The sequence below is a fragment of the Sminthopsis crassicaudata genome, chromosome 3 (genome assembly GCF_048593235.1).
Source record: "Sminthopsis crassicaudata isolate SCR6 chromosome 3, ASM4859323v1, whole genome shotgun sequence".
Classification (NCBI taxonomy): domain Eukaryota; kingdom Metazoa; phylum Chordata; class Mammalia; order Dasyuromorphia; family Dasyuridae; genus Sminthopsis; species Sminthopsis crassicaudata.
In genome coordinates, this window is record NC_133619.1 from 148,118,950 (window position 1) to 148,143,445 (window position 24,496).

Consider the following 24,496-nt stretch of genomic DNA (forward strand, 5'->3'; position numbering starts at 1 on the left):
TGGAGGAGGTGGGGAGATAAGGAAGAGAGGAAGAAAAAAATGGAACCTAAAATGTTACAAAAATGATTGCTGAACACTACTTTTACGTATAATTAGAAAAAATTAAATACTTTTGAAATTTTAAAAAACAATCTATCATAAAACAATAAAAACTGTTATTAAATTAGAAATAATAAGCTTGTTCCCAAAAATATGAAAACATGTCTCCAATATCCATTCCTTTACAGAGATATGGATTTACAGGTGTGGGAAACTGCATAAAATGTCTCTTTTTTCCATATGCTGGTTTAGCTGGGTGGGATGAAGGAGTAATTTCCTTTCTCTTTAAAAAGAAAAAAACAACTAATTTTTAAAAGTTGCTGCTAGAGAGGGAAAGGGAAAGGATACAGAAAAATTATAGAATATTAAAAACAAAATATGCATCAAAAAACACTTTAAAAAATAATAAACTACCAATAATCTTTGGACTTATTAAGCAGAATCACATAATTTGAAGATTAGGAGACACCTTGGAAGGCCTTCTAATCCAACTATTACATGAAAGGAATATTCACTATAATGTACCACCAAGTATGGTTCTCCAACCCCAAGTGAAAAATCCACTCTACTTTTTTGGCGGCTTTAATTATAAAGAAGCTTTTCTCTAATATTAAAGCTTCCTTAACATTAAGGCCAGAGCGACCTCTTAGCAATTTTAGAGTGGAAGAGACTTCAAAGAGTATTTAGTCTAATCCCTGACATATCTTCAACTTCTTCCCCCAGAAGATCTCCAGGAAAAAAGAACCCATCAATTAAGATGGCACATACCATCTCTGGACATCATAATTTTTCTATGAGTTAAGCTGACATCTATCTTCCTCCAGGTCCTCACAAAGCAAGTCCTTCACTGAGAAGTACTTAAGAGATTCAATTTTAGGCTCAGAAAGACCTACCTTTCACAAATGATTCACTGAACCTACAGGACAGTTTGCTTTTGGCTCAAAAACCAATAGAAAACAATATTATAACAAGTAGCCACAATACATTAAAAACTCATTAAAACTCACTTTGCCAGATCCCACAGGTCCAACCACAGCCAACAATTCCCTTGGCCGGACAGTGAAGGAAAGGTTTTGGAGAGTTGGGATTTCCGATGCCTACAAATGAAAGTTAACCAAAATGTACTTAAATCAATAATCTGTTTAATAAACTTGGGTATAAAGAGACCCAAAATTTAAGAATTCTATATTTAAATAGATATCAATGGTTAAATGTCATTAAGTCACAAAACACAAAATTTTGGAAATTAAATTCATTTAAAGAATGTTCCTAGTGAGTTAAATTAATGCCTTAATTATTTAATTAAATAGCATATTCAATATTCTAAATGTGTTCTCTTTGTCTAATAACTTCTCATATGCATTTGAGTTCCCTCAAGGCACAAAAGCATCTATTATGTAGGAAACCCTTCATTTTAAAGTGTTTGATTTGTTAGATGCTTGTCATGACCACATCACAAAAATTGCCCACAAATGGCATTTCTTATGTGCCAGAAAAACTCAAGTTTCAAAATGGTGCAACCATCGTGTGTGTGTGTGTGTGTGTGTGTGTGTGTGTGTGTGTGTGTGTGTGTGTGTGTGTGTGTGTGTGTGTAATAATAACTAGAGTTATATTAGTTATTTTTTAGTCATCCTATTTCAACTGTTTCCACTAGATGGCAGCATCAGTACATTTTTCAAGTTCTACCTCTCAAAAATAACTATAAATAACCATAATTTATTGATTTTTATTTATTTATTTATTAAGTTTCATTTATATGATAATTCCTCTTTACAAGAGCACTTTACTTGCCAATAATGGTGATAGTAAACAAAAACCCACAACTTGACTTCAGTTATTAAAAAAGAAAATGATTATAAGGAGTGAAAGAAACCTTTCATCATCATGTAGATGATCTCTACATCTCAACTTTTTCAATAGCAAAATAAGGAGAATGGATTAGATTCCTTTTGATCTTTCATTTTAAGTATTGTCTTCTGGGGCCCCAAATTTCAATGAGTATACCTATTAATTGGTAGTGTCTGTGCATGACAAATAACCAGTTATAAATAGACATTCTGTAATATTGTAAAATGTCTTTCTGGGGAAAAAAAATTAAGGCATTTATCTAAGGCTGTTAGTTCTAATTATGTATTCTTTTCTAAAATGAATTTGTGAATTAGATCACATGGTAAGCCAACAAAACAAAGGCTAAAGAAAAATTTAATGATTTTTTAATGAAATTCTTGGGAAAAGCTTAACCCAAGTAAAATAACATTACTGTTTTCCCGAGTACAAAGAAAATAAGGGGCATGACTGTGACATGGATAACCTCATTTAATGTTTTATATAACTCAGAGTTTCTAAACATGGAGCCTCGAGACTTCATAAAAGATTGTTTTAATAAATATTTCAATATGATGGATTTTCCTGGAATTACAATATTATTCATTTTAAAATGTTATTCTGAAAAAGGTCTATTCACCAGATTGGTAGAGAAGTCCAAGACAAAGTTAAGGATTCTTGATCTAACTGAATATCATTCACACAGGACATTCTTTTAGAATTCTGATTTCTTCACAAACATTTAATAATTTGAAACTAAAATGCCAGATCATGGTCTCTTAACAATTTTAAAACATACTATTAAGTATGAAAATAAAGATGCTCCGAAATAGTATAGCCAAATGCTTTATAATCATAAATTTAAACTAAGAATCCACTATCTGGAAGTGAGCAATATTCAAAACATTAGACTTAATAGGCTGACTGTGTAGCATAGATCCTGGGTCAGCAGAACTAGAGTTTCAAATCCCTGACTAATGGCAGGACTTTGGATAAGTCACTTAAACACTCCTTTTTTTTCCCCTCATCTATAAAATGAGGGAGTTGGATTGGATAATTTCTTATATCCTTTCCAGCTCTAAACTTCCATAACCTTTCACTTACTACTGCCATCATCTACATGAGATATAGAACTCAATTATGTTTTTCATTAAACTTTTCTCCACTTTGTAGTTAGGAAAGCATGCCTATGTTAAATGTATAAAATCACTTTCCATTCACCAAAATATTTGGCTGAGTGATTCAAGAGAGACAACAGATAGAAGGCTGAGAATATGTTTCTCAGTAGACAAATTCACACTATTAGAATTTAAGTCTATGGAGAAATTATCGAAACATAATTTTAAATTAATTCATATTCTAGTGCCCCAGTGTTATTTCTGCTTTGTGTCCCGTACCTTATCCCAATAACCAGTAAAGTCTTGAACATGGACTAGAGCCTTTTCATCCTTTTGTGGCTGTGTGTTGGACTGGGATACTTCATCAAGTATTAAGAATTTCTAGAGGGAGAGAAAACAGAGAAATTACCCTAAAATACAAAAACGAAAATAAGGAAAATTTCTAGAGTATTTCTAGAGTAAATTATAGAAAAAAAATTTTCACAGAATTAACACATTTCATGAAATATAGATGTTGCCAATATCTGGAACAATGTATTATTAATTATTTAACTTTTCAAATGAACATTTATCTGTGTGTTCAAATCCTAAAACTTAAGCTAAATGAAATATATAATTCATTTATGATAACATTCTCTAAGCTTACTATACTGTACTACCAGAAACTGTACATTTTTATAAAGGTAATTAATTACAATAAACACCTTTATCTTTATGATGATCTAAATAGAAATCATGTACAGAAGTACTTTTAATATCATTCTGATTTTAAAATATATTATATATAATACATATTAGTGTTATATTCTAACATGTGATATATTATGATATACTATTATTTATTATATTAGCATATAATATAATTATATTGTAACATTATGTAATATTAAGATTTTTGCTAGCATTGAATTCCTCCATGTCCAAACATAATCAAAATTTAGAAATGTGTTGGAATGTTAGCTTCATATTTTGAAAAATAACATACTGAATCTAATCTATATCTAATGATTAAAATATGTAGGGAAAGACAAATTTTTGTGGTGGATACATTGATGCAAGAAATTCAATTAAAATTAAAATAAATAAAGCCCCTTATGTGAAGACACTATAAGTAATATGGATAATATCCCATTTAGAAGCTGAAGAAATGAAGATTCAGAGTGATTAAGAGAGACTTATGTTTGTTGAATTAAATTAAATTAAGCAATAAAAGTACTTGGAAGGGAAACCTTCAGATGCTTATTCAGAGCTTTTGTCTTTTCTCAGATATTTCCCCCAAAACAAAACCAGTAAATCAGAAGTGGAGTTGGAAGAAGGGTGCAGGTTGAAAATTATGATTGACTAAAAATAGGCAAAAAGTGAAAGCTAGCAACCAGATAGCAAAGAAGGTTAAAAAACCATATATGACACAAAATTTAAATTTCATTAACTATTAACTATATAATTGATTTCTTTAATGGTAATAATACAAAGCTATCAAGAAATTATTAAAGTCTATACTATATATTCTGCTTAATAGTACAAGGACATGTATGATCCAATTGAGAAAGATTTCCAATTAAAATAGTAAAGAAAGAAACAGCTTTGGTACATAATCAGATAAATTTCATGTATCTAGAAAGCTTGCTTTTGTAAAGTACTATATTCACAAGGATCATGTATCAATTAGGTATCACAATGTTTTAAAAGTATATTCCAAATTCATATAAGTTAAGAGAAATTATTCACTAAACCTGGATTCTTTTTATGCTGATAAGGGCTTCTGACATTTTCTCAATGGCGGCTGGAAAGAACAGTGTAACAGTCAACCTCACTGCACCATATAACGTCACAGCAACAAATACTCGACTGGCCGTGATTGTATTTCCAAGGAGTGCATAAGTGGTAAAAGTAACAAATACAATTATTTTGCTTGCAACAAAGAAGGATGCCAAATTCATCCCTCTGAGGTAGGAGCTTTTGAGAATCTTGGAAATTTCCTTCCTGAAAGAGAGTAAAAGATAGCTCATAAATATAATATAGATATTCATTTTCAAATACAAAGATATTGTGTCTCTTTGAATATAGCACTTTAGTGGACTTAACATAAAGCTTACAAAAAGTTCCTTACTGGTAGAAAATTTCAAGCTAAAACAGCTACTGTAAACATTGAATAAACATTCAGCTTATACATAAAATCAAATAAGTACTCAATAGGGACAGAAATTTCATAAGTTCATAATAAAATGGGAGGTATAGAAATTTAACTACTTCCTACTTAACTTCCAAAATAAAATTTTACATTAAAATTGATCAAATAGGAAACTAAACAATATGTTTCAATTGAAATTAGGTGAGCATATCATAAAGCAATCAAATTTCGGAAAAATAAAATTTTCCAACAACTAACTAAAACTATGATCTACTATTAGTACTAATACTATGATCTACTATTACTACTCATTGCTTCATGAGCTATGAGAATTATTTATGTAGAAGCTACATAAACACAAGTTGGAAAGTTTAATGGAGGAAAATGCAGAATGAGGAAAGAAATTATACTGGATGGCATTTAAAAGTCTCTTCCAACTCTAAGTCTAACAAGGAAAGAAGAAATTGTGCTTTAATTTTTTATCAACTTTGGTTCAGAGGATTTAGGACTGGAAGGGTAATAGAAGGGTCATACATTAAGTACTTAGAAGGCCATTTGGTTCAGTCTTCTCATTTTAAAGATTAAGAGGCATAACAAGATTAAGTGACTTGGCTAAGGTAAAACAGATGGCACACCTAAAATTTTAACCCCAGTTATCATGGTGCCCCTATCCAGTCTACTACAACTCTTTTTCAAAGTTAACCAATAGATTTTTTTAAAAAGAAAAAGGAAATACTAGATAAGTTTGTTTTTTTTTTTTTTAAAGAGGAATTTGATGGATGAAACATTGATTGGATAAAAAATTGGTTTTCAAAATATTTAATGTTTTAAGAAAGATTCACTTTTTTTTTTAAAACAAAGTTTCAAGAGGTACAACTAGAACCACTGAGTGAAAAAAAGATGCAGATTTTGGCTCAACACAATTAACAACTTCTTATTGACCAGAGCTATGTTAAAAAATAGAACAAACAGGTATAACTTTATTTTTTGTATGTCATGGACTCCTATGTCAATCTGCCTTGCCTACAGATTGATTATATTTCTTATTTTAGTTTTTAAGACATTTAATTCCAAAATTAGTCTTCTGGAAGATGCAAAGAGACAAGTTCATGCTTTAATTTGGGACCATACAATATATATATTTTTTGTACCATACAATATATAACTAACTTTACTGTGAGCTTGAGAGTAGGAAAATGGAAGAAAGAAGTGTAGTTGAGGAATAAAAGAGAACTAAATTTAGCTAAAACCTACTAAAATTAGGTACATTAAGATGAGTAATTCAAACTAACATATGAAAATGCAATCATTTAATAGGATGCAATACACATAGCGTGTATAACTTACCTTCTGAGATGTGTAATAAGCTCTGCAAATGGCTTTTCCCAGGCATACATTTTTATTATTCTTATGCCCATTATAACTTCATTCATGGTTCTAATTCTGACATCTGTGAAAGCAGCAGTCTGGCTCCTAACATAGAGAAAGATGGATTACTCTCCATAACATAGATATCAATGCTGAACTTGCAACACTGCCACCATTAATGGACATGAATGATGAATTAACTCTAGGACAAAACTCTAGGAGGTGACTCCTAACATAAATGACAGACAGCGGTAGTTAGTACCTACTGATGGTTTAAGGGGAGCCCAACACAAGCAGATAACCAAGCCCAAAGAGAATTCATTAACAGCTTAAAGAAAGATCTAAAAACAGAATACTACACAGTTTGATCTTCAAATCTGTAAATGATACAATTAATAAGAATAGCTAATGCATTGGATGTGAGAATAAAAATCTAAAATGGCCTTGCTAAACTTGATCAATTCTAATAGGGTATTATTGTTATAAGTTAAATAAGTATAAATGTGAAGTTTATAAATGTTAAGTTCAACATAGATTTGATCAATTACACAAATAAAAGATGGATAGACAATAAATGCTTACAGAGAAAAGATTTTTAGATTTTCTTGAAATTAAGTTCAATACGGGATCCAAAAAAGCTACTATGTTGTTACAATGAATTAAGGTTGTCAAGAACATATTTTACAGATCATATGACATAAGAAATGTGCATTTCAATTTGGTAGGAAAAGACACTAAAAAGCCTAGGTATATCCAAAAAGAATGATTATCACTATCACCCAGAGCATTTTTAGAGTGCTACCTTTTTAAATGGCACTTACTGGTCACAAAGGAGAATTATTACCAATAGTCAGAGTATACAATCTTCAAAAGGTTAACAATCGTATGAGAAAGACAGAACAAAAGCAGGGAAAACATTTAACAATGAAAAATGCATGGAGCTATGCACAAAAAGCTAACAAACTGTGCATATCTTTTGATCCAGCAGTGTCTCTACTGGGTCTGTATCCCAAAGAAATCATAAAAAACAAAAAGGACCCACATGTATAAAAACGTTTGTAGGGGTAAGGAACTAGAAAATGAGTGGATGCCCATCGGAGAATGGCTGAATAAGTTATGGAATGGAATATTATTGTTCTATAGAAATGATCAGCAGGATGATTTCAAGCCTGGAGAGACGTATATGAACTGATGCTAGGTGAAAGGAGCAGAACCCAGAGAACATTGTACACAATAAGATTGCAAGATGGTTATTTGTGATGGAGGTGGCTCTTTTCAGCAATGTGCTGGAGAGAGCCATCTGCACCCAGAGAGAGGACTATGGGAACCGAATGTGAATCACGACATAGTATTTTCACCTTTTTTGATGTTATTGTTGTTTGTTTGCTTGTTCTTTTTTATTTTTTTCCCTTTTGCTCTGGTTTTTTTGTGCAGCCTGATAAATATGGAAATATGTTTAGAATTGAACATGTTTAACCTGTTGGATTATTTGCTGTCTGGAAGCAGAGGAAGTATGGAGAGAGGGACAAAATTTGGAATACAAGGTTTTGCATGAATTTTGAAAACTAAAAAGCTATTATTGATGAAAATGTAAATTGCAGAAATATTACAAAATATGTTTTTAAGAGCACTTCAGTTCCCATTATTGTAATGTGAACAATGTTATTTCTATATAAAGTCATATTTTTCACTAATTATATTAAAATATTCTCTTTAATATTTAAGGTAGTGATCATAAAGTTTCTAAGTATGAAAACAATTTTTAAACTGCATATCCAGTGATCTTTTTCACATTGTAGGCATGTAAAGAATGGCCTTTGTTTTATAGATAGTCATAATTTACTGAGCTGAGGCAGTTTACAACATATGCAAAGAATAAATAACACGGGGACTTATAAAAAATAGAGCAAACTACAAATACTATTATATATACATAACCTAGGCAATCAATATAAATCTTACCTTAAGGAGGAAAACAGTCTCCCAAAACAGCTTTGTAAAGGCAGAAGGATCAGCAGGACTACCATTCCTGCAAGACACGACACTCCTATTTCTAGCCAGAGAAGGGCAGTAACTGCTATGGCCTGAATTGGACCAGCCCACAAAAAGTGCAAGAATATTGTCACCTTCATGAAGAAAAAAACGAAAAACAAAACAAAAAACCTGTCAGGATTGAGTGAAGTAAAAAAGAACTAGGAATTTTAAGAAGGAAAAAAATATGATCCATCTGTAGTCCAGGAAGATTAATACAGGAGTCCATGATACAAAAAGGATAGCTCTGTTTTAAGTCATACAATATTATTCTGTTTTTTTTTTTTCAACACAATTCTAATAGACTCTCTTTAATTAGCAGAAAGAATATGTATGTTATTTTCTGATATGAGAAAAAAAGTTATCCACTTTGTTAAATTCTCTCTCCCAAAGCAATTTGAAACTATTTCTATAGGCTTATCAAACTTTTTATATCCTTTTATCCAGCAAGACCACTACTAGGTCTTTGTCCCAAAGAGATTAAAAAAAAGAAAAGGGAAAAGGATCTATCTATTTGTAAAAATATTTATAACAGCTCTTTTTATTGTGGCAAAGAATTAGAAACTGAGGTGAGAGGGCTGAATGTTGTAGTATATGATTGTAATGAAATACTATTATTCTATAAGAAATGATGAATAGGCTGATTTCAGAAAAAAACTAGAAATACTTACAAGAAGTGATGCAAGGTGAAGTGAACAGAACCAAGAAAATACCATAGACAATATAGCAATATTGTACAATAATCAACTGTGAACAACTTAACTATTTTTAGCAATAAATGATCCAAGACAATTCCAAAAGATTCATGATCTACCTCCACTTCCAGAGAAAAAACTGAAGAGTCAGAATGCAGATCAGAATGTACTACTTTAATGTGGGCTTTTTTTTCCTTTTGATCTTTGTTTTTAATAACATGACTAATATGGAACTATGTTTTGCATGATTGCTCATATATAGCCTATATCAAATCGCTTACCATTTCAGGAAGGGGGAAAGGGAAGAAGAGGAAAGAGAAAAAATCTGAAACTCAAAAATGTTTTTAATGTCAAAAACTGTCTTTACATCTAACTGGGTGAAAATATATTCTTAAATAAATAGATTCTCCCACCTGCCTCAAAGTACAAAGAAATCCATCCTCCTATTTGAATGGGGGGAAAAAAAATCACAAGATAACAACAAAAAATATTTTATAACACTTTGAGAAATGCAAAGCACTTTATATAACATCTCATTTGAGCCTCAAGCAAATCTATGAGGTGCAGCACTGTGCCTCAGATGAAGAAGCTGAGACTCAATAATTTGCCCAATTATACTTCTATTTGAATATTCGAAAAATTATTTATTCTACAGAAAATGAGCCCTTTACTTTTCAAGTTATGTAAGAAAAACCTAACATAGTTAAGTTTGATCACATTGACATGTATCAAAAGCCTTAAATGAGGGATCAAGATCTCTGACTATTCTTTCTTATTGGTTATGAGGAGAGCATTCAAAAAACTAAATTTTATTTCTTGTCTGATTGCTTTTTAAAAAATGGTCTTTAAGTCATTTCTTGACCTTGAAAAGCACTGGACCAAGAAGCAGTCAAACCTGTACTCTACTGCCACTAATTAATAAATATGTAAACTTGGGGAAATGACTTCATGTCTCTGGGCTTTAATTCCTTCATTTATGAAATGAAGAGACAGGAATAGAGATCCTTTCTAGTTCTCAATACTCTCTGGAAATTAATTATAGGAAAATCATGAGTCTCTTTATGGCAGTTGATGGTAGCAAATATGGGATTTGTTGTTTTTGTTGATTTTTTAAAGAAAAAAGTGTGATTTATTCACATCATCATTGGTATATATGGATAAGCATAAAAAAAAGTCACTAACATAGGCTACAAATGAATTTTAATTAATCCACAAATAACAAAGGAAGGGAGAGAACAAACCATATTTACAATTCATCAGTAGGGTAATTTTATTTTTACCTGATCAAACTTGTTCACATCATTGGAGAGAAGATTCACTATTTGACCTGTAGTTGTTTTTCCCATGGCAGCATTACTAAGACGAAGTGCCTGGTATAGGAAGAAAGGGTACAAAGAATATTGTTGAACTGAAATAATGCCAACAATCTCTGATCACATTTACAAAATAGCCCAAAAATAAAACTATATTTCAAATAGGGAATTTTTATATCCCTTCTTAACCTAAGAAAAAAGAAAAAATAGATCTATTTAAAAATAGGAAGATAGGTGATAGAATTGTTATTTCAGATATATGAGTTCATCAGTGTGAGGAATTTCCAGTGTGGAAAATTTCTTGACTAATACATATCTAAAACTTGGAGACTTAAGGAGCTCCTATGATCACATGGGCATATGTGTCAGTAGGACATGAGAACAGATCAGAGAATCAGATTTGGAGCTAGAAGGGACTTTAAAGACCATGAAGTCTAATCCCCCTCATTTTAAAAATGAGAAAAATGAACCATGTAATAGTTAAGTGATTTACTCAAGGTCATGACTTACTCAAGGCCACACAGGTAGAATTTTTAACATCCCCAAAGTTCATAAAATTAGAAAGTGAAACCAGATTCTCTAACTCCAAATACAGTGCCTTTTCCCAATACATCATTTTACCTGGACCAATTTCATTACACCTCATTCCTTCTCAAAACACCTGTGGGAATAGATTTGGCTCTTTCAATTGTGGTATCAAATGCAAAAAAAAAAAAAAGGCTGGGAAAATGCAAGGAAACCCAAGTTACACTCCAGTCTCAGAAATTTATTATCTGTGTTATCTTAATCAAATTATCTTATCACTCTTTGCCTCACTTTCCTGATTTATAAAAAGGAAAATAATAATGGTACCCAACTTCTCATTGTGAGAATCAAATGATATAATGGTGAAGTGCTTAACATAGTGACTGGAAAATAGGAAACACTAGTATTTAGTATTAGTATTTCTTTAATTGTTTATAATTGTTCCATACTTGATAACTCTATATCTTTAAGATATGTGACCACTATAAATTGTCAAAGGTGATAAGAGGAATGGAAAAAGGAAAAAGAAGGGCTAATAAATCACACATAGTGGTTTCATTAACTATATATATTTTCAATCTCAAAATTAAGACTAAAAAAAAGTTCCTTAGTGGAAGAAATAAAAGAACAAGTCTACTTATCAATATCTTATATTCAACCTGACTCAATTCAATTAAACAACAATTAGCACTTACTACATGGAAGGTGGTACAATGCCAAGAACAGTGGGCCAAGACAATCTCTCCTCCCCCCATATAACTAAAATGTGAAATTCTAAATTCTTGTCAAGATTCTACATTTTCTTATACAGTTCAGTACCTTTTGCTAGGACTTAGTGCCCTTGCCTGTCAAGTGGAAAAAGAGATAACATGTTCCATCTTATTTAAACCTTTCTCAGAAAGTAAATGGAAGTAAAAGAAATGTCATAAAAACTCTGTACTTATGGAGTCAAAGCATTACCTTTAATGGGGACACAATGAAGCCTAGAAGGTTGAATGGATTCAAATACAAGTTTCTCTACTCTACTATACCTTATTGGCTTCCTAAGGATTAAACATTTATAGAAAGACCCATGGCCCTGAAAATCCAATTAGCTCTATTTGTAATTTTTTTCCCCTGATACTACAATCACCTATGGTTTTATTCAAAGGATCTTCTTATGAACCTTTGCTCTATAAATAAAGATATAAGAATCCATGGAAAAACTAGCCTGATAAATTCTCTCTCTCCCTGTGTGTATATATATATATATATATATATATATATATATATATATTCTCTATATCTATCTAGTGTGTGAATATGTCATGTGTATCTAGTGTGTGTGTGTATATATATGTAAATATATACATATATATTAATATTACTTCGATGAGTCAACATCAAAAAAATCCATCCAATGTACAAAGAGCTTAAAGAAGCATCATCACTGATATAGCTCTTAAGGTTTTTTAAGTCCTTTAAATTGATGCTCAAAAAATATTATGAGGAAAATATTTATTAATACTTGTGCTAAGTGCGCTGATAAAAACAAAAACTAGATGAAGAAATATCCCCATTTAATATGGTAGGAATTGGATAGTCCCTCCAACATTATATGAACTTACAACAATTTCTCTTGAGGTCCTTTATGCTTAACAAAAATGCTTCTCTACCATAGAGAAGTAGTTGTATTCAACCTTAACAATATAATCTAAACTCTTGTTTAATTTCTTGAAGGTTTCCAACAATGTCTACATAATAGGCTATGTAAGAACACCATAGAAGCAGAGAGCAGTTATTATTTTTGGTAGTAGGGATAAAAGAAAAGTTCCATATTTAATCACATAAATTATCCCATGACAATTCTGGCTCACCAGTAACAAAATCATCAATGCCAAAAATAAAAAAACACACACTCGTTGGCTCCACTAACTAGACTATATGTACATGAGAGAGAAATAACAGCAGAATATTATGAAATAGCCGCCAAACAACAGACCAAAGCAAAGGGACTACAAAAATAGCAAGGAGAAGAAATTAATTTTTAATAATATATTAAAGAAAAGCTTCTACACATTCAAAATCAACAGATACCTATTGGTAGGGTCGTTAGCTAACAGGTGTCATAAAAGAATATGCTTTCACACAAAACTGTAAGTCTTTTTTTGGTCAAGTATACATTTAATACCATTAACAATGCCATATTAGTATAAGGGATACAAGTATTTTTGAAAAATGTTTTGAAACATCTCGATTCCGTGTGTGACAAAGTAATACTTTTATTCATTCTTTCATTTATCAAATATTTATTGAGTCTACTATATCTGTCCTTTGTGTTCAATAATAAAAATACAAAATCAAAAATTACATAGTCCCTGCCCTCAATAAGCTTACATTCTATGAGGAAAACAATATGTGTATATTGTACGTACATATATACAAAGAGAGAGAGAGGGAGAGAGAGGTAGAGAGAGAGAGAGAGAGAGAGGCAGGGACAGACAGAAAGAGAGAGAAACAGGGAAAGAGAGAGAAAAACAGAGACAGAGATAGACAGACAGAGAGAATGATTTTTTAAAAATCTCCTGAAGCCCTCACTTTTGCCAAAATGGGTCTTCCCAGTACCTTGTCCCCTATTATTCTTGATTAGACTTTAGTAAGAAACACTGTTACAAGGAAGGCTCCATTCTTCCCACCAAAATTCTCTACAACTCAAATGTTAAAAATACCCAACTGAAAAGAAACTAGTTCTTTCTCCTATACTGACAGGTCTGACAGGTTCTATCATATATAGATAAGAAAAAGAAAATTATATTCAAGGATGTCATCAGTTTGACTTCTCCAGAAGGACAGAATGAATTGTTATTCTCCACTGAAGTGTATATCATAATATTAAAGATTTAGGGTTGGAGAGTGTATTGAGGGGATCAAATAATCCCAAACCTCTCATCTTAAAGATGAACAAACAGGCCCAACGGGGTAAGGCAAGATATGAAATCAAGGCCCCTGACTCTAAAACTCATTATTTCATCCGATCTGCATAACTCCCCTATGAATGTTATTAAATTATAGCAAATTTACACACATACATACACATATAAATATATGACAAGCTATAATTTAATATATACAGCCTACACATTTGTCTCTCTCTCTCTCTCTCTCTCTCTCTCTCTCTCTCTCTCTCTCTCTCTCTCTCTCTCACACACACACACACACACACACACACACACACACACACACATCTTACATATCAAGAAATTGAGATTCAGGAATGATAAGTGGCTAGTCCATGACTTCACACAGTTATTAAGTTTTAAGGGACAGATTTGAACCCTGGGCTCTTGCTGTATAATTAAACATTTTCTTGATGACTATGAACCTCATTTTACAAGACAGTAATGTCCTTAGATCAGTTCAATTAGAATTTATTTTTATAAGTATATATGTATAACTTCAGTGATCACGGTTTGTGCTCTCTCACATTCATATAAATAAATATGTATGTATATACATACATATGTGTATATGCACATATATACATATCCAGATATAAATGTGTACATATAGATACACAAACATTTACATATAAACAGTCTCCAGAAATTAGATAATTGAATATATAAAATATATTTAAATACATATACACACAAATTTATGTGTATGTGTATGTATACACAGACTATACAGGATAAATTGGGAATGATCTCAGAGGGAAAGTTACTAAAGTTAAGGAAGAATAAGAAAGGCTTTCTGAAAAAAATGCTTTGAGGTCTATCATGAGATATTCAGGAGAGTTTAGCCCTATATTAAATAAGCTTATACTACTATTATTTCTTAAGTCTATTTTCCCTTGTTGTCATAGTATCCATGGCTACCAGGGTAATTTGTGTATAAAATAATATATTATTTATCTAAGGCAGAAAGTAGGCCTTAATTTTTTTTTTCTGGTTGATGGTACCTAGTTTCAAAAGGATAAACTATTTAATGTATTGCAATTAATCAATGTTAATGAAGGAAGGATTACTAGATTATCCAATTTCTCCTTCCTTCCCTTTCCATCTCATTTAACATTCTGAGTAATTATTTCACAAAGTGGGTCAAATTAGTTTCTATAGATCTTGGGAGAAGACTCAAACTAATAAAGCCAGGATACCAGTGTCAGCCCCATATAGAGCAAAAATTTTGGGAGTAAACAAATGATGAAATAAAGGAAAGAAAAGAAGATGATAGTGAAAAGTAGCTTTAAAGGGAAAGAAAGAGAAATTCCAAGGGAATAACTCAACAACATTATGCTCCACCTATATGCAAGACACTCTGTTAAGTGCTATGGATAAATAATGAAGAAAAAAAAAAAACAAAATCCTTCCTAACAAGCTTAAAATCTGCAAAATGGGATAAGACATTGAGAATACCAATATACACAATGAAATCTTATGTACTGCCAAGGAGAAAAGGAGAAATTCTGACAAAAATGCTCTAGGAAAATTTATAGGAATGGCTGCTTTCAATTAATGAGATCAGGGAAAGCTTTATGGAGGGAAATAGAAATGAATGAATGAATGAATGAATGGATGGATGGATGGATGGATGGATGGATGGATGAAAAAAATGAAAGAATGAATGAAAAACTAAGTTCCAGATACCATGGGAATCCAAAGATTAAAAAACAAACAATCCTTGTCATTAAAGAGCTTATATTCTATGAAGACAGATAGTATTTGCATATATATGAGAAGGAAAGGATTTAAACAAACAGGAGTAAGAAGAAATTATGGACTATATGGAAGTATGGAAGACAAACCTTGCAACAAAATTTCCCTTAAGATTATAACCAAACACTCTAATGTATTTTAATTTTTTACTTTATATAGTCATCCTCTCAATTAGTCTCTAAAAGTTCAGCCATCACTTTTATAGGAAAATATAGCTGAATTTAAAATTAATCGAATAAAATCTTTCATCATTTTGCTCATAAATGTATATGGTTGGCTTGCAGTCTGAAAGGCAACAGAGACAATACTTTTCTTAAACTTCTGACATTAATTTTGGAAATTCAAGAATAAATGTTACCTCTTATAAAATATAAAAATATAGCTTTCCATTTCCAGAATTTTTAAAATTCAAATATCTGGTGTCTAGCATAGCTACTGAAGTGGTAATACACACATACTATATAACCAGCTTCTTAAATTGTGACTTGACAATCCTATCTGGGTTCTCATAACTGAATGTGAGAGTCTCAAAATTCTGATTTATTATCAGTAAATATTTTATATACCTGGAGTTACATAAATGTTTTTCAGGCATAAGCGGGTAGTGAGGGGGAAGAGTTAAAGAAGTCCTGCTATATAAAACAAGTCCAATTTCTGCTTCCTCTTTGAAAATTAATGAAAATTTTAGAATATGGGAGAGTACTATGGAAAAACAAGAAAAATAAGGCAAGAATCTACAGTTAATCATACTACATAAGATACATTTAGGTTATTTAACTTTACCAAAAGTACTTTTGCTCATTTCTCTTGCATACAATTTTAAATGGGCTAGGAAAAAAAAAAAAAACAAACAAACAAACAAAAAAAACCCACATCCACAGCATTATGTATACCTAATGATAATACATTTCCCAATACCAGTGCAACAAAATGATCATTTTTTTAGACCTATTTTAAACCTCACACATTCTTCATTTTAACTTCCATAGACATTAAAATTCTATCTAAAGTCTGTTCTCTGATTTTCATAACACAGAAGACTATAACAATATGCAACTGTAGCCAAGAATTCTTTAATCATAAGGATCCCAAAGGGAAGACATAGAAGGAAGCAGAGATTTGAAAATATCAATAAAAGAGAGCTTCTACTTCTCAAATATGCACCAAGGAATCCTTAAGAAAAAAAAATAAGTTTTTAAATAGATTCTGGGCATACAACATTACTAATGTCCAATACTATCCGATAGGCATACAAAGCTGGTCAGACAGTCCATTAATACCAGTCAATCCATGGACACTTCTGGTGTGAAGAATCACAAAATCACTATTTCAATTTCACATTCTAGCTAACTAGCCATCTTTACTCTCTTATCACCTTTCAATTTCCCCCAACAAAAAAAATCTCCTATCCTATTCACTTCTCCCTATGTGTGGTACCTTCCCTTATTAGATTGGAAGCTCTCTGAGAGCAGAATTTTTTTTATATACTTTTGTATATCTCATAACTAAGATAATAATGACTATGACAAATACCCAATAACAGGATGCTTTTTCATTAATTCTCAATAACATATTTGTTGTTGCTCTTTTCTGTAAATGGACAGATTCCTTTTAGGAAAAGTAAATCCTCAATTAACAACTGTAGAATATTTTAACAAAAAAAAAAAAGCTTTTTTATTATTTAAATTTTTTTTGTTAAAATTTGTTACAAATAAAAAAATTATTTTGTTAAAATATTTTATAATTGTTGATTTTGGGATTCTTTCATATACCTTGGGATTTGTTAGTCAACAGAAAATAATAAGTCTTCAGGAATAATCTTAAGAGGAATAGCAAAAACATTGTGCCTTGACCACAATTATCTTGGGTACAAACCTTCCTATAAACAGATTAGAAAAGTACATGTTGCTTCACAATGAGTGAAAAAAGTCATGGTTTCATGCCAGGTTTTAATTTTCCAAATCATGAATCATATGAATCATAACAATTCACAGGGTTTTTAAAAGTACTTTGAAGAACTCTATGTAGTAATTAGTAGTACAATTTAGTATTATATCCATTTTGCTGATGAAGAATTGAGGCTGAGATTTTCCAAGATCAATCACTCAGCTAGTAATGCTTTGTAGTACAACCAAAACTTATCAGGCTCAGAGATGGATTTATTACTCCCAAGCTGACTCATACCAAACAACGAATAAATCAACCTGGACTACATAATCCCATACAGATATTAAGTTAAATATCTAAAGAGATTCAATAAGCTCTCAAAAATAATAGAAGTAAAATTTATTAACAGTGTAAATTTATTATGGCTACTAGAAATTATTTTTTTTTACCTTAAGAAAGTACCAAAGTTAAAAGTGGGTGTTCAATGATTGACTGAATTTGTGGGTTCCTATCTGAAATAAGCCTTTCCACCAGACCTTTATTTCCAATTCCTTAGGGCTTCTTTCTATCCTTCCTTCCTCCATCTGGCATGAATTTTACAATGAATTAAAAGTACAACATATTCATCATCCTAACATATAAGTAAAATATTTACTTAGCTTATAATCAACTTAACTCTAGATGAAATGGGACAACTTTTTGTATCTGAAATTGAATTAAGACCTACATTTTCCAAAAACCCAGAACTCATAACAAGACATTCAAGATTCAATTCTGAAGGAAGTGGCTCTCTTCAACAATGAGAAGAACCAAATCAGTTCCAATTGATCAGTAATACAACCAGTTACAGCCAGCGAAAGAATACTGGGAAGTGAGTGTGGACCCCAACATAGCATTTCCACTGTTTTTGTTATTGTTTGCTTGCATTTTTGTTTTTCTTCTCAAGTTATTTTTACCTTCTCTCTAAATCTGATTTTTCTTGTACAGCAAGATAACTGTAGAAATACATATATTGTATTTAACACATACTTTAACATATTTGTCATGTATGGGACTGCCTGCCATCTAGGGGAGGGAGTGAAGAGGAGGGGAAAAGATGGAACAGAAGTTTTTACAAGGGTCAATGTTGAACAATTACCCATGCATATGCTTTGTCAATAAAATCTATTTTTAAAAAGATGTAATTGTGCTATATGAATGATGTCAGAGAACAAGAACTGATAGAGATGAATTAGATGGGAGTGGAAAGGGCTGGTTCTGAAAATTTACATCAGGAATGGGTTAAAGACATATATATACACCTATATATGTATAATACATATGTGCTTAAAGCACACATGTATATGTTAATGATGTCAAGAGAAGGCATTTCAAATATTTTTAAATATTTTGTGTCCTGATAAGAATAAACAGAAGAAAAATATTTAATTCATATAATCAAAGATTACTAAAGGTTTGTTGTTTTTATTGTTGTTATAATTCTAAGAAGAAAGAAAAATAAATTAAAAAGTGAACTCACTTTTTCCATTAAAAAGAAAAGAAAAGATATTCAAGATGGTGGAAATTTCATGAAGGACTCTTAGCACTCTTCACAATATATTTCCTATTCTTACAGCTGCCATCCTAAGCAAGATCCTTTTTATCTCCTGAGGTCAAAAACCTCTTGCTTTTCTTTCCAATCCATCTGTCACTTGACTATTTGATGAATCTTTTCTGAAGAATCATTTTTACTATTTCATTTTTCTTATAAAAAATTTCAATGACTCCCCTTTACACAACAAATTAAGTTAAAACTGCTTCTCTTGTTATTTTAAGACCTTCCAATCTTGCTCCACTATACATTCCCAATCATGCATCCCACAACTCTAATACATTCTGTGTAAACACATGAACTCAGGTTCTCCTTATTGCCTGCCTTTGCTTATGCTCTTCTTGCTGCATAAAATCCCCTGTGCAGTCCCCCTCCCACCTCCATTTCAACTAAAAAAAAAAAATCCCATACATTCTTCAAAGATTAGTTTAAACGTTTCTACTTATATACATTTTCTACACACATATATAGGTAAACACATAGATGTCTTGTTAAATCACAAGCTCTTTGAGAACAAAGATGATTTCACTGATAACTTTGAAAATTAATAATTATTTTTATTGTTCAGTCATTTAATTATGTCTGACTTTTCCTGACCCTGTGGAATATCAATAATATTCACAGGGTTTTCTTGGCAAAAATATTGGACAGGTTTATCATTTCCTTCTTTAGTGAATTAAAGCAAGCTGAAGTTAACAACTTACCTAGAATCAAACAGTTGAGAGTCCTGACTTCAGACCCAGCACTCTATACCTAGCTGCCTCCAATAATTCTATCTGAATAGTAATAGCTGATATCTACTTAAAGCTCAAAAGTTTGCCATTTATTTTATGAATGATCAATATGAACTCTGAACACCTGGAGAGAGTTGTCTGGCTTATAATACCAGAGGCTGAAAATGGCATTTTATCTTATTACTGTATGGGATATAGTTCAAATTTCTTATTCACTAAAAGAACTGGAGTTTAAAACTATAGAGAAAAGCTACCAAGTAGTGGAAAGTTTCTTAAATACAATGTCTGAATTATTAGTGATAAGCTGTAAGGTGGCTGCATGCATGTTTAAAACGTAAATTTAATAGCTGTTTCTAAAAAAGAAATATTTTTTAAAAAAATAAAACCTTTTATTTAAAAATTTTTAAGTTAAAAGACCTATGGTAAAGACACTATAAAATGTTTTTAAAAAGAGAAACAAAGATACAATTCAATACCTCCCTCAGAAATGTAAATATAATTTTATCTTTTGCCTGAGCTAAAATTAAAATGATTTTTGTCTACCTTGTCTTTTTTTATCCTAAAGTCATACCTTTCTTATATTTAATCAAAAGTTCTATTAGTGACAAAAATACTTGCTATGGTTACTTCAGCTTAGTTACTGCCTTGATTACTGACCTTCATGGTCTACAGATACATAATCTCCCATAGGAATGAATTGTGGTGGATGACTTTATTATTCTTGGCGATACAATGATCCACGACTACTCTGAAGGACTTATGATTAAAAATGCTATCCATTCCCACAAAAAGAACATTGTATCTGAATTCAGATTGAAGAATGTTCTTTTTTTTTAAACCGTATTTTTCTTGAGGGCTTTTTGGGGGGTAGGGAATCTGTTTTCTTTCTCAATACAACTTTTATGTAATTGTTTTGCATAACTACATTTGACTTAATGGAAGTTGCAGGTGAGGAAGATGGAAGAGAATCTGGAACTCAAAAGTTTTAAAAACAAATGAAAAAAACTTTTACATGTAATTTCAGAAAATAAAAATATTAAATAAAAAACTAAATCTCAGAGCAGGAAAAAATAATAATCTTCCATTTTTTCATGTCTTTATTAGTCATGTTTTCTTTCCAAAGAATAAATGAAAATAAAGCAATACCATTTCAGGGAATGAATTATATCAAAAAACTTCTTTTCAAATGCAGGAGAGAGAGTCCTCCCCTAAGCATTAGAATAGTCTCCTTCAGCTGCTAGAAGGAATTTTAAATTTCTAATGTTTTTTAGCAATCCCTTAGAAGTTTGGAACATTTACAGACTCTGGATAGATCCCCTTCCTTATGGAATTTATAGATCAAATTCAAACATGCCAGAATATAAACATAAAATATGAATTTTAAAGTAGAGATCTAAGGCAGGACAGCACATAAGTGGTTTAACATCATTCATTCTCATTTTGTATTTCAGGTAGGCTCTCACTAGAAAATTCTACAGTACAATAGTTACAAGGTATAATTTAATAAAGTTTCATGCTTAGGTAACTTAAGACAAAAAAGAAATCAAGCTGTCCATTTCATTTTTTCAGCACCTTGTTGAATTGCAGTAGAAACAATATAGAGAGCGTTATCTTCATCTAAAATCATGGTGTGTGACCACATAGCATTTCAAGAAAAACTTCACTGAACATAAAAGGGTAGCAGATGGATAAATACAAAGATCAAGAAGAAAGAGACTGCTACAAGAAGACAGACCCCCCAAAAAGTCAGAAGGATGTGAGTTCAAATCTGACCTCAGACATTTACTAGTCACTTCACCCCAATTGCCTCAAAAAAGAAAAAGTACTTCCAATTTTGTTTCAGACATCTTGAAATACTATCAAAAACTGTTTATATAAATGGGCAAAAGACAGATGTAGGAGTTAAACAGAATTCTGTTCAATAAGGACCTATTTTTGACCAAAAGAAGTATGTATTATTTGATAAATATTTACAGATTGATTCTGATGTACGTTAAGGATAATTTTAACAAACCATCCCTTGCCCTCATTGTCACAGACAGAATAAATACCAGACCCAATGAACAACAGAACCTATTTAGAACAGTAGGGGAGAATCTAATCAGATTTTTCAGGTTCTGAAAGTGAGTTCCCCTCTGCTCCTTTCTCTGAGTGTTACCTGAAGGTTGCTGCAGAAACTATCACATTACCTTTGTTTTGAGACATGATGAATTAAGGTACTAACTGCAGCTCAATTGGACAAACCAGTCTAACAGGGCAAGCAGTAAAGGTCTATGCAATGGACACTAAGGAGTTAAGAGAATCAGCTCTGATAATCTTAATCCTGCCACCAGTTAAATGAGCATATGAAAATAATTATGCCATTCTCATGTGTTAGGCATTTCTTTCATACAAATATATGTTTGCACACGCACATATGTGTAATTAACCACACACATATGTGGTTATTCACATACGTGTATATGCATGTATTTGTAAATATAAATAATAGTATATATTGTGTTATCCATTTTTGAGTACTAAGTAGTAAAAGGTGTCTTAGCTTTTATATAAATATATATATATGTGTGTGTGTGTGTATGTATGTATGTGTACACACACACAAACATATAAAAATATACATTTCTTATCTGTAAGAACAGAAGTAGCATTACTGTCCTGTTTTGTTGGAATGAGCACTCACTAACTGAATCCACAAAATTAGAATGTCCTTACAGTGTATTCTCTATAAATTCCAAATACAAGATATGAGCTCAATTGAATTGGAAGCACCACTAATTCAAACTAGATTGCTAGTTTCTAATATATTGCTATATACTCATGACCCACCTGTTTGCTCAACAAATTTTTAATTCATAATTTACTCAACTATCTGTTTCTTTGCTACTGTCCCTGTTTTATTTTTGCTCTATAATCCCAAATCATAATCTATTAACTATCTGTTTCTTTGTTAGTCACTGTTTTATTTTTATCTGTAAATATTTGTATTAGTGAGAGTTTAGTTTTCATTCACTTTATTTCAGATTTTAAAGAAATAACTATTTTAATACTCAACCCACATTTGACCATGGGATTATAGTCATTATTAGCAAGAGAAATAAAAGTACTGTCTCCTCTACATTCAAAAGAAGACTCTTTGGTTGATTCAAGATGCTTCAAAGAACTCCTACAGACCCATCACTAAGCACTTTGAATGACTGAACAAATAACATCTGAAAAAGATGTATGACTCAAACTAATTTAATTTTCCATTATACAAACCACAGGTACTACAGAAATAGCAAAAGATTAAAAGCCAAAAAAGTAGTTACAAATCAAAAACTGAAGGTGAATGCCAAGGAACTCTTAACACGCTTATGTGTTCAATAAGCTTGGCAAAGTACATTTCCCACGATGCTATTCAAAACCACCAACTACTAATAATTTAACTGTCACCCTGTTGTTGTAATCCAACTTAATTATCTCCCAAGCATCAGGATTAAGACGAGGTACCAATGGAAGGAAAAGTCACAAACACTTAAGGCACAACACAGAGAAAGGCTTTGCTAAGACACCAGTTTTCAGCCCTAGGGACTAACTAACCTGTATGAAGGGATGAAGAATCTTATTTCTCCATTTTCTGTATGTTACTAGAATTATGAATTTAGTTCTTAGGAGAGTTTAGCATTCCTATATTTCTTGTATTTCAAGTGAATTTTGAGAGCATTTTTTTTACATCTTAAATGGACAATTCTGTTGTGATAAGGTAGCCAGCAAATTAATACCTTGGGGAGGTGCACACATTCTAGTAAGCAAATGAACCAAGGTGGATCATATTTCCCAGAGGCTAAAGGACTATTTTCCAAGGTATTAGTGAAAACAGGAAGAAAAATAGGCGAACAATAATGCACCAGACCAGAGAACCAAGTACAACTGCAATCTCTACTTTTTTTCCTTTACTAAATCAATAGAGCATATAAAGAATTATAAAACAGTCACATAGCCATAATTAGAGGGGTTAAATCTTGATATACCATGTGGATCATTTGAAATATACATATATATATATATACACACACATATACATCTATACATACCTACATAGGTACACATAGATTCTTTTATTTTTTTAATTTTTAATTTTATAATTATAACTTTTTTTTTTTGACAGTACATATGCATGGGTAATTTTTTTACAACATTATCCCTTGCACTTACTTCTATTCAGATTTTTTCCCTTCCTCCCCCAACCCCTTTCCCCCAGATGGCAGGCAGTCTTATACATGTTAAATATATTACAGTATATTCTAGATACAATAAATATATGTGTGTAGAACCGAATTTCTTGTTGCACAGGAAGAATTGGATTCAGAAGGTAAAAATAACAGTTTACACTCATTTCCCAGTGTTCCTTTTCTGGATGTAGCTGATTCTGTCCATCATTAATCAATTGGAATTGGATTAGCTCTTCTCTATGTTGAAGATAACCACTTCCATCAGCATACATCCTCGCACAGTATCATTGTTGAAGTGTATAATGATCCCCTAGTTCTGCTCGTTTCACTCA

General features: G+C 31.4%; 1 protein-coding gene across 1 annotated transcript in view; it reads right to left on the reverse strand.

Annotated features, from left to right (window-relative positions):
* Positions 1-24,496, reverse strand: part of ABCC4 (ATP binding cassette subfamily C member 4 (PEL blood group)) — a 270,694-nt gene that overhangs the window by 174,112 nt on the left and 72,086 nt on the right. Inside the window, 6 exon segments of the mRNA XM_074299360.1 lie at positions 1,047-1,136; positions 3,261-3,362; positions 4,715-4,964; positions 6,460-6,585; positions 8,443-8,606; positions 10,487-10,576. Of these exon segments, the coding sequence (XP_074155461.1) occupies positions 1,047-1,136; positions 3,261-3,362; positions 4,715-4,964; positions 6,460-6,585; positions 8,443-8,606; positions 10,487-10,576 (822 nt within the window).